This window comes from Impatiens glandulifera, chromosome 2 (assembly GCF_907164915.1).
Source record: "Impatiens glandulifera chromosome 2, dImpGla2.1, whole genome shotgun sequence".
NCBI lineage: Eukaryota > Viridiplantae > Streptophyta > Magnoliopsida > Ericales > Balsaminaceae > Impatiens > Impatiens glandulifera.
In genome coordinates, this window is record NC_061863.1 from 39,040,380 (window position 1) to 39,052,189 (window position 11,810).

An 11,810-nucleotide genomic window follows, 5' to 3' on the forward strand; every position below is an offset into this window, starting at 1 on the left:
TCTTTCGTAATAGGAAAATGTTGACCCAATGGAATGTTACTGTGCTTAATCTTATACCCAAAAACTTCGTGCCCAAAAAAATACAAGATTTTCGTCCCATTTCCTACTGTAATGTTGTGTATAAAATTATTTCTAAAATTCTCTCTAAGCGCTTTCAAAGAGTTATTTCTAAGATAGTGAGTCTAGGACAATCTGCTTTCATACCCGGTAGGTCTATATCGCATAACATCCTTCTAATGCAGAATCTTCATAAGGGTTATGGGAGAAGGAAGATTTCTCCTCGAGTTGCGTTTAAAATTGATATTTGTAAGGCATTTGATTCCGTTAAATGAGGACATATTCATGACTTTCTTGTTGTTTCTGGTTTTCCTAGAATTTACATTGATTGGATTATGCAGTGTGTCTCTACCTCCCACTTTGTTGTTTGCGTTAATGGTGTACACGGAGGCTATTTCAAGGGCGAAAATGGTGTGAGTCAGGGCGATCCTCTCTCTTCTTATATCTTCGTGTTGATCATGGAGGTCTTTGAGAGTGTCTTAACGACATTCCGAAAGAATCGCCATTACACTTTCCACCCTTTCTGCGAGGAGGAGAAGATCACTCATTTATGTTTTGCAGACGACTTGTTCTTACTTGCTCATGCCGATGTTGAAACCATTAAAACTATAAAAGATGCGCTTAACTTCTTTTCTGATATTACAGGCTTATCAATTAATGTAGATAAAAGTGCAGCGTTCTATGGCGGTGTTGATGATGAGACAAAGGCTAGGATACAAGACATTATGGGCATCCTCGAGGGTTCGTTTCCGGTTCGTTATTTGGGCATTCCACTCACAACAAGACAAATTCAAATTGTTCATTGTAGGCCGCTCATTGAAAAGGTTAAAAAACGTCGTTATGGGGTGGGCAGCCAAGAATCTTTCATACGCGGGTAGAATTGAGTTGGTTGGAAGCGTGGTCATGGGATTAATCGGTTACTGGTCTCAGCAAATTGTGCTCCCGAAGAAAGTTATGAAAGAGCTCGATACTATCATGCGTAATTTTATTTGAGGCAGCCAAGGTCGTGGTGGAAAGAAAGTCAAGTGGATCGACGTTTGCAAACCGAAAGACGAAGGTGGTATTGGACTGAGGAGCTGTATTGAGTGGAATCGGGCTGTTACCTATAAACATCTTTGGGCTTTACAAACTAAACAAGATTCTCTATGGGTCAAGTGGGTGCACTCTCGGATTTTGAAGCGTGAATTGAGCATATGGACTTGGTCGTTGAAGAAAATTTTGAATCTAAAAAACAGCCTCGGTTCGATCTTTGATATTCGTATTGGGGATTGGTGAGGTACTCTCTTTTGGCACGATCCTTGGTTTGAAAACCATCCGTTGATTACTAAGGAGGAATTTCGAGGTTTGAGAATAAGAAGGGATTGTGCGGCTGCCATGATTGGCAACATTGATGTTGGGCGTTGGGTTTCAATTATTAGACGAGTTCCGGAAGGAAGACGAGTATTAGACTATTTGAGTAGCATTCGTCTAAGTGATAGGGCTGATGTTCACTCTTGGGTTGCCGAGGAAGATGGTAAATTAAAGTCGAGAATAGTTTGGAATGTTATTAGAGAAAAAGATCAAATTGTCGATTGGGCTGCTCTCGTTTGGTCTTTAAAAGTCATTCCGAGGCATCGTTTCATCCTATGGTTGGCTTTACGGGGTATGCTTAATACCCGGGATCGGATTCTTGCATACATGGACATTCCGGATGCTAATTGTTTGCTTTGTGATGGGAATACGGAGTCTATTTGCCACTTGTTTGGGAGCTGCCCGTTTGTTAAGTCCCTTTGGAGTAAGTTCACATTGGCTTTGGGCTTTGTTCATTTATCGGGTTCATGGGATGAGATCATTGTTGCTGCACGCATCAAGGCTAAAGGTAATAGATTTCCAGCCAATGTCTTCAAATGTGGTTTTGCTGCCATTGTTTATCATGTATGGGCCGAGAGAAACGCTAGAATTTTTGGGAGAGTTCGTCGTGACGTTGTGCATGTATGGAGGGATATCGTGTTTGATTGTGGTGCGCTAATCGGTACGAGGAGACGGGTTCCCAAAGGTGAGCGTGAATGGACCCTTTGTCGGGAGTGGAAAATCGATTATGACAAAGTGACGTCTTTTAATTTTTCGAAAGTTAGTTAGTTTCTTATGATTGATTGTAAGTCTCGTGTTTACTTTGATTGAATGTTTGTTTACTTGAACCTAACTTTAACTTTCTAGGTTTGTTAGAAAGTTAAAGGAGACTATGTTCGTTTTTTTCCCGTTTTGAGTTTTTTTAATGAAATGACAATAAGTCGTTTTCCCGAAAAAAAATTTGTCCACGATGTGTTGTACCTTCCAATACAACACAGTATCAGAGAATATTCGGTGCACTACCTGTCTTGTACGGCCACGATCCCAATGCTCATTCTCTGATGTACTATCATGTAACATTGACAGCCGTCCAACAAAAGGAGGTCACATATCCAAGTAGAAGATTCGATCGTTAGCCTACTTTAAGTATAAATAGAAGCTTAAGAACAACGGACGAATAATTCGCTCAATCGTTCAATTACTTGCTCACATTTTCTCTTTCCATCTAATTGCCTAATCTCTCTCATGTTCAAGTGCAAATTACCTACTGTCTAGCTGTGATCATATTGTAAATCTTATACTGTTCTTTTTGTATGAAATCTGAGTATTGTAAGTTGAACAGAGATTGTTCTGTTCAACAGAGAGTTAGCTAGAAGTTCAGAAGCAAGTAGCTATTAAGTTCCGTGGTTTCTAACTGGGTTTATGTAGTGGGTTCTACATCAATCAAAGTCTTCTAGTGAATATCCTTCTTGTTGAGGAATAAGGGGTAACGTAAGAATAAGGGGTGACATTAATTATAGAGAAACACTTAATTGACTCGAAGATATTCAAACAGAGCATTAATGTCTTCACACGAATCTACATGTTTTCTAAATCTAATTTCCGACTTTATCATGATAATGACATTGTGAATAATCTTTAGCGACCTACTTTAGTTGTTAAATGTTCTTAAATTTTTTCCAATCAGATAATTTACCAAAAAATTATAGGGATAGAGGTCCATCTTCTAATATTATTTTTTAGTCGCCCCAATTCATGCCTTCCAATGGCCGCTGATGGTCTCCAGCATAACTCATTAGATTCCGATTAAATTCTACAAAAGACTCCATATACTTGCAACAACGTGATAACGTAAAAGTAGATGAGAAGCCGTCTCAACCTCTTTTTAACATATACGACTCACAATAATCATGCATTTTCGCATACATCTTCATCAATGAGAATTCAACCGTGAATAACACTTTAACCAAAAAGAGATCTTGATAGACATCTTAGACTTCCATAAGGTTTGGACTAGACTCATCCCTGATGGGGTTCCAAAAGAAGCTAATAAATAGCATTTGGTTGAAATTCAATTTAAAACTACACTTTAAATTTAATTTGTTATCCAAATTCATTTCATTTATGAAAGTAGATAATTGTATTAACATTCTCACAATTATTTTGGCATGACAAACAAGACAACAAGGAAAAAACTTGAAAAACATGACAACAAAGAAAAATAAAGGCATAAAAAACAAATGATACTAAATACTAACTCTTTAGAAAATGTCCACACAATATCCATTCTAAAGATCGTCCAAGAGATCAATGATGCACCCACTGAAACATTCAGTTTGCCACTCTAAATATCCGTCAAGGTGATGATCAAAGAACTTTGAAGAAATCTCACCGAACGAGTTTTGTTGTTGAATACTCTTTGATTTCTCTCAAACGAAGTAATCCATCAAATAATGACTAGTAATGGAAACCACTTTGTAACCCTCATAAAAACCATTCCTTCGATTTTTATAAAAAGCTTGAGGTTCAAGAATTTTAACCTCCGTTTGATTTAGAAAGCTTCAAGGTTTAGATGAAATAATTTTTTGGATGTCTTTAAATGGTTACATCTAGAAATAAGTGTAATTATATGAGTTTGATTTATGTATATATATATATTAATTTATATTTATTATATTATTTATATTTAAAAATATATTTATATTTAGTTCATTAAAAATAATAATATTTAATTACAATTGTATTATTCAAAAAAAAATATTTTTTAAAAATAATCTTTTATTATTTTGAGATTTTTAATAATAATTAGTAAAAGGTTGGTGTCACAATTTCAGTGTTAAATTAGAGTGATTGTTTTTTACTTCATCATAATTTTTGTGGCATGACGTCTCACCAAATTACGCAAACACAGAGTTACTGCAACATGTGTTTGAACTTTTATTGAAAATTCACCACAATTCTATATAATTTGTCATTTTTTCTCATACTCAAAATGCATGTTTAATTATAGTCTTTAATGATGAGTGTATCGTTTTAAATGTTTCACGTAATGAATTTGACCATGAACCTTTTTGAAATTGTTTTATGTGATAAACTTTTTTTTTGTCTATATAGAGATAAATAATCTTAAAGTTCATTTAGATGTATGTACAACTAGCTCAGTTTTATTAAAAATTGGCTCATCTAGCCTTTATTAATAACTATGTTTAGTTTTTTTTAAAATTTAATATTCATTTTTTGTCTCCCCTTTTATTTTATTAATTAATTAATTAATTCATTTATCTCATTTTTACTATTTTTTTCTTTTGTCTATTCCTTTTTTATTAATTAATTAATTCATTTATCTTATTTTACTATTTCTTCTTTTTGTTATTTGATTATTTTATTTTTATTTTTATTTTTATTTTTTTCTACTATTATTTTTACTATCAACCTAAATTATTTTAATATTATTTGGTCTTTTTAGAGACTAATATTTAAATATTGTAATTTATAAAATAGTTCAATATTTATTATAATATTTAATTAGTTAGTTTATAGAACAATATATTTATTTGTCCTCCCCTGTGATTTTTACTTAATTTGCATAAATGTGACGAGTAATCTTGTGGAAGAACAGTTTGCACCGCAAATAAAATTCTTTAAAAAAAGATTATACAAATAATTATTTAATAAAAAATACTTGAGAAAAATATAAAAATATTAGAGTATCAAAACATTGAACTATTAGTGCCTAAAAGATACCAACTAATTTTAAAATAATAAAGGTTGACATAGAAAAAAACTAAATAATTGTTGAGTCAAGTCAAAATGTTTATTTAATTCAACATTGTTTCTAATTATGAGCTGACATTATTTTGATGATATACGGGTTAATCAAAATAAAACTTAGTTACGCACATGCAAAGCTGAAGAGATTAATTTTATGCTGTAAACAAATAAGACTAATCTAGGTAACTGTCGCTTCGTAGGTACATCTCAAGGAAACATATGAAGATGTATCGGCGAGTAAACGTCGTCTAACTTCTTTAGACGTGGTCTAAGGAGTGTGCGAGTATACGTCGTCTAACTCCTTTAGACGTGGTCTAAGGAGTGCGCGAGTAGACGTCGTCTAACTCCTTTACACGTGGGAAAAGGAGTGCGCGAGTAGACGTCGTGTAACTCCTTTAGAAGTGGTCTAAGGAGTGCGCGAGTAGACGTCATCTAACTCCTTTAGACGTGGTCTAAGGAGTGCGCGAGTAGACGTCATCTAACTAATTTTAGACGTGTTCTAAGGAGTGCGCGAGTAGACGTCGTCTAACTCCTTTAGACGTGGTTTAAGGAGTGCGCGAGTAGACGTCGTCTAACTCTTTTAGACGCGGTTTGAAGAAGAAGCGCATTTAGACGTCGTCTAACCTTCTTAGACGCGGTCTCAAGAAGAAGCGCAGTTAGACGTCGTCTAACCTTCTTAAACGCGGTCTGAAGAAGAAGCGCAGTTAGACGTTGTGTAACCTTTTTAGACGCGGTCTAAAGAAGAAGCACAGTTAGACGTCGTCTAACCTTCTTAGACGCGGTCTGAAGAAGAAGCACAGTTAGATGTTGTCTAACCTTTTTAGACGCAGTCTGAAGAAGAAGCGCAGTTAGACGTCGTCTAACCTTCTTAGACGCGGTCTCAAGAAGAAATGCAATTAGACGTCATCTAACCTTCTTAGACATGGTCTGAAGAAGAAGCATAGTTAGACGTCGCCCGACTTGATCAGACGTATGAAGGAGCATCTAACTACGTCTTCACTCAGCTCATTTACTATTTCTGTTTTCAATAGTTTGACAACTCAGCTCCAACAACGAATGAACAACTGCCACGTACGACTATATTCAAATTGCCCACGATGTGTTGTACCTTCCAATACAACACAATATTGGAGAATATTCGGCGCACTACCTGTCTTGTACGGCCACGATCCCAATGCTCATTCTCTGATGTACTATCATGTAACATTGGCGGCCGTCCAACAAAAGGAGGTCACATGTCCAAGTAGAAGATTCGATCGTTGGCCTACTTCAAGTATAAATAGAATCTCAAGAACAACGGACGAATAATTCGCTCAATCATTCAATTACTTGCTCACATTTGCTCTTGCCATCTAATTGCCTAATCTCTCTCAAGTTCAAGTACAAATTACCTACTGTCTAGTTGTGATCATATTGTAAATCATATACTATTCTTTCTGTGTGAAATCTCAATATTGTAAGTTGAACAGAGGTTGTTCTGTTCAACAGAGAGTTAGCTAGAAGTTCAGAAGCAAGCAATTATTAAGTCTCGTGGTTTCTAAATGGGTTTATGTAGTGGGTTCTACATCAATCAAAGTCTTCTAGTGAATATCCTTCTTGTTGAGGAATAAGGGGTGACATAGGAGTTTTATCTCCGAACATCCATAAAACTTCCTGTATTCATTACTTTCTGCCATTTGCATTCATCTGTTTGAAGCTTCAAATTCAACAAACGGTTCCGCACTTGAACTTGTTCAAGAGTTTGTGAAGATTTACGAACAATAGAAAAATATTTTAACTTCTAATAGAGTTAAAATCGAATCGAAGTTTATAAACTTTTAACAATAGTCAGACCCCCGTCTCTATTATTAACACCGATCCTAACAAGTGGTATCAGAGCCTTGCTATCTATTCTTAAGCATCATCAAATCCCTAAAACATGTGGTATCATATATATATATATATATATATATTTTTTTTCCCCAAAAAAATTCCCTGAAACATGTATATGGCTGTCACCAACAAGGTTCTTATGTTCTCTAAGGAAAACTAAAATGGATGGAAGGTGAGAGTGCAAACTCATCTATCTGCCATAGATGATGACATGTGATTTGTCATCACAGATGGTCCGATAAAGATCGAGAAGACGATGTACGAGTGGACCAATGAAGATAAGAGGAAGAACAACCTCGACAACATGGCTAAAGACATCCTCTACTAGTAATTGTATGACAACATGTTCAACAAGATCATCACCTGCCCCACTAACAAAGAAATTTGGGAAAGGCTGACTCAACTATGTGAGGGAAACGAGAAAATCAGAGAAAACAAACTTATGGTTGCCACACAACAGTTTGACAACATCAAGATACATCCTAGAGAGACGATGACTGATTTCGATGAGAGATTCATTAAGATTATCACTACTCTCTCCATTTTTGGCAAGACTTACATAAATAGAGAAGTTGTGATCAAAGTCATGCGTACTTTGCCCAGAGAGTGGTATATTAAGACAATGGCCATGATGGAGTCTAATGACGCCAACAAGATAGAGCTATATGATTTGCTAGCCGATTTGAAGGCCTACGAGTTTGAAATAAACTCTAGGAACAAAGAGGAGCATTCCACATCTATCATCTCAACCAAGGCGCTGATGATTGCTGAGGAGCCACCTACTGTCACTACTGTGAAGACTGTCACCGAGAAGATCATCAGCGATTCCATGGCTCTTTTTGTGAAGAAATTCGGCAAATTCATGAAGAAGATCAATCCTAACTCAAGCTCTTCAAATAATAACAATGATGATAAGAGTAACTATAAGGCTAACTTGAAATATTTTAACAATGATAAACTAGGACACTTCAAGGAGGAATGCATGAAGCCAAATCGTGATGACAAGAGAAAAGATGAGAAGAAGAATAACAAAGAGCTGAACGCTCTCATGGCTGATGATAGCAAAGCCAAGTGGGCTCAAAGCGAATTAGATGATTCATCATCCAGCGAAAACGATGATGAAGACGTTACCTGCTTCATGGAAGAGGAAGAATATGATGTATTTGACTTTCTCTTTTAAAGAATTTACACGAGATGACTTAACTGATGCACTTAATGACATGGTCATTGAGCACAAGAAGTTGTCAGATTCTCTCAATAATATTAGATTGAAAAATGAAACTATTAACATCTCTTAATCTCAAACTTCTGAACCAAGGGATTTTGAAAATAAATTGGGTGAGCTCTCATCTAAGAATGAGAAGCTCAAGGAAAAGGTTCAAACTTTGTTTTATGAAAACCAATGTTTGACGTATGTGGTCAGTTCATGGACGAGGTTTGAAGATACAAACAGACATCAGATAAGTATGCTGAGGCCAGTCGGTTGCAAATTCGGTTTAGGATTTGACAATCCCAGCCCAAATAAGTCTTGAGAAAAGTTAAACCCGGTGAAAGACAAGCTTAAGACAATAAGCTTTGTCGGGGGTAGTTTAACTAATAAAAGGACTAATCCAAGTTGTGAGGACTCAACATTAAAGGATGAGATTATTTATGTAAAACCAACTGAAAACTGGTTGAAGCCTAAGAAGAGGACAACTAGTAATTCTAGCAAACCAAAACCTGACAAGAGGTCAAGGAATTTTAAACAAAAACCATCCTTCAAGGTTAATGGAACAATTGCTAGCAGGAAGACGTCTGCTAAGCGTAAATTGTACGCACTTATTACAACACAACATGGGAAATCCATCAAAATAACTCAAATATGGATTCCCAAAGGACTGATTGACCGATGACCCAAGTGAATGTGGGTACCAAAAAGCTGTAAATATGTCTATTTGTAGGTACAACAGGTCAACTGCTTGGAAGAATCCGTTTAGTATCTGGACAGTGGTTGCTCCAGACACATGACTAGTGATAAACGACTTCTAACTGAAATAACGAAATGCACCGGGCCTAAGATCACTTTTAGTGATAATAACAAGGCTAAGACCATGGGTAAGGGTAAGATTATCCATGGTAACCTCACCATAAATAACGTGCTACTTGTTGAACACTTGTATTATAACTTGATTAGTATAAGCCAATTGTGTGACAGTGGATTTACTGTTGATTTTTAAACTCATGCATGTCTGGTGAATGATCAATAGAGTAAAACCCTATTGACATGAAGCAGAGTAGGAATCTCTTACAAAATGAACTGGAAAAATAAGATATCTAATCATGTATGTACAATAGCAAAAAATGATCAAAACTGACTATTGCATAAGAGATTAAATCATCTTAATTTTAAAGCTATTAACAACATTTGTTTACATGATCTATTTTCTGGTTAACCAAAATTGATGTTTTCAAAGAAAAAAGTTTGTCATACTTGCCAGTTGGGGAAACATGTCAGATCAACTTTTAAGAATAAAGGGAAATCTCAATCCATCCAATGCCTGAAACTGTTGTACATGGACATGTTCGGTCCAAATCCAGTAAAAAGCTTGGGAGGAATGAGATTCACTCTGTTCAAATTGATGATTTTTTAAGATTTACTTGGGTTATTTTTCTACCTTATAAGGATCAAACTGCTGATAATTTGATAAGGATCCTTAGAACACTTCAAAATGAAAAATCTTTAAGTATCATCAAAATTAGAAGTGACCGGGGAAACGAGTTCACCAACAGACGCCTATCTTCTTACCTCGAGGAGTCTGTTATTAAACACGAGTTGTCTAGTTCTAGAACTCCACACAAAAATGGTATTACTAAGAGGAGAGTTAGAACACTAAAGGAAGCAACAAGATCTATGCTAGCCAACTCAAGAGTTTCTCAGAAGCTATGGACAAAAGCCATAAACACAACTTTCTATACGCAAAATCGGTCAATGATCAATAAACGCCATAGCAAAACACCTTATGAAATCTTTTATGGAAGAATTCTTACAGTTTCATATTTTCGAATTTTCGGGTGTAAGTGTTTTATTCACAACAATGGGAAACATTATTTGACTGCTTTTGATGCTAAAGCAGATGCTGGAATCATGCTAGGCTACTCTTCAGTTAGTAAAACTTATAGAGTTTATAATAATAGAACTCTAACTGTTAAAGAATCCTATCATGTTATTTGTGATGAATCTGTTGAAAATAATTTTGACAAATCCATTGAAATTTCTAATAGATTTTAGAAGCCAAAAGTCTTGAATCTGATAGTGATGATGAAGCTCCAGTCAACAGGATATACTAGTCTAATTAGATGGATGATCCGATTGCGAGTCAACTAGACGTCTAGACAAGTCAGCAGACGACTGACAATTTGGACGTCGCGGGGCCGTGTAATCCTTTAGGACCAAACTTCAAATGAAACAGAAATCATCCACCTGAATTAATAATTGGTAATCCTAATGCTCCTCTTAGGACGAGACACCAATTAAGGGATGAAATGGAAGACTCTGCCTTTATTTCTCAAATTGAGTCAAAGAAGATCAATGAGGCTTTGATTGATCCAGATTCGATTAATGCAATACACGAGGAGTTGAATCAATTTAAAAGAAATAAAGTGTGTCATCTAACTCCAAGGCCGACTAATCAATCGATTATTGGAACCAGATGTATTTTTCGAAACAAGCTTAGTGATGATGACTTAGTTATGAGAAACAAAACCCGATTAGTACCTCAATGATATAGACAGGAGGAGGGAATTGACTTTGAGGAGTCATTCTCCCCTGTTGCTAGACTTGAAGCAATCATAATCTTCCTAGTTTATGCATCTTTTAAGAATTTTAAAGTTTTTTAAATGGATGTGAAAAGTGCAGTTTTAAATGAAATTTTAAATAAGGATGTATATGTTGAACAACCGCCTGGTTTTCAAGATCACTCCTTGCCAAATCATGTTTTTAAACTTGACAAAGCTTTATATGGTCTTAAACAAGCTCCTAGAGCTTGGTATGACACTTAAACTAAGTTTTATTTGTTCATGATTTTGTAGTTGGCACAGTAGACAAAACTCTGTTTAGATTCGTTAAAGATTCTCACATTCTGCTTGTTCAAGTATATGTTGATGATATCATATTTGGGTTAACTAACCCCAAATCATGTGAGAAATTCTCTAAATTGATGCAAGACAAATTCGATATGAGTATGATGAGAGAATTAAACTTCTTTCTTTATCTTCAAGTTCGTCAACTTAATGATGGTATATTCATCAACCGGGCCATGTACACCTGGGAGCTGCTCAAGAAGTTTGGCATGGAGAACTACTCAACTGCAGCTACTCCAATGAACTCTTCCAACAAGCTCGACAAGGATGAAGATGGCCAGAGTTTCGACACTACTTCTTATAAAGGGATTATTAGTTCTCTGCTCTATCTAGCTTCTATCCGGCCAAACATTCTGTTTGTTGTTGATGTTTGTCGAAGATTTCAGGCTAACCCTAAACAATCTCATTATGTTGCTGCTAAGCGAATCTTGAAGTATTTAATGGGAACTCAAAATATGGGACTGTGGTATTCGAAGAATTCCAATTCCAATTTAATTAGCTATTCTAATGCAGACTATGCAGACCGCAAGATTGATTAGAAGAGCACTAGTGGGACTTGCCAGTTCCTTGGTGATCGTTTGATTTCTTGGTTCATCAAGAAGTAGACGTCCGTGGCCACGTCTATAGCAGAGGCTGAGTACCTTGATGCACATAGTTGCTGC

General features: G+C 35.8%; 1 protein-coding gene across 1 annotated transcript; it reads left to right on the plus strand.

Annotated features, from left to right (window-relative positions):
• The first annotated feature begins 1,431 nt into the window (after positions 1-1,431).
• On the plus strand, positions 1,432-7,357 carry LOC124924646. Its single transcript, XM_047464658.1, has 2 exons — positions 1,432-2,092; positions 7,260-7,357. Exons 1-2 carry the CDS (start codon positions 1,432-1,434, stop codon positions 7,355-7,357), a joined length of 759 nt encoding a protein of 252 aa, XP_047320614.1.
• Positions 7,358-11,810: the final 4,453 nt, after the last annotated feature.

Coding starts and splice junctions, on each gene's coding strand:
- LOC124924646 (XM_047464658.1), top strand. CDS start 1,432: ATGATTGGCAACATTGATGTTGGGCGTTGGGTTTCAATTATTAGACGA. Junction 2,093..7,259: donor GAGGAGACGGGTTCCCAAAG/GTGAGCGTGAAT, acceptor TTGTCATCACAG/ATGGTCCGATAAAGATCGAG.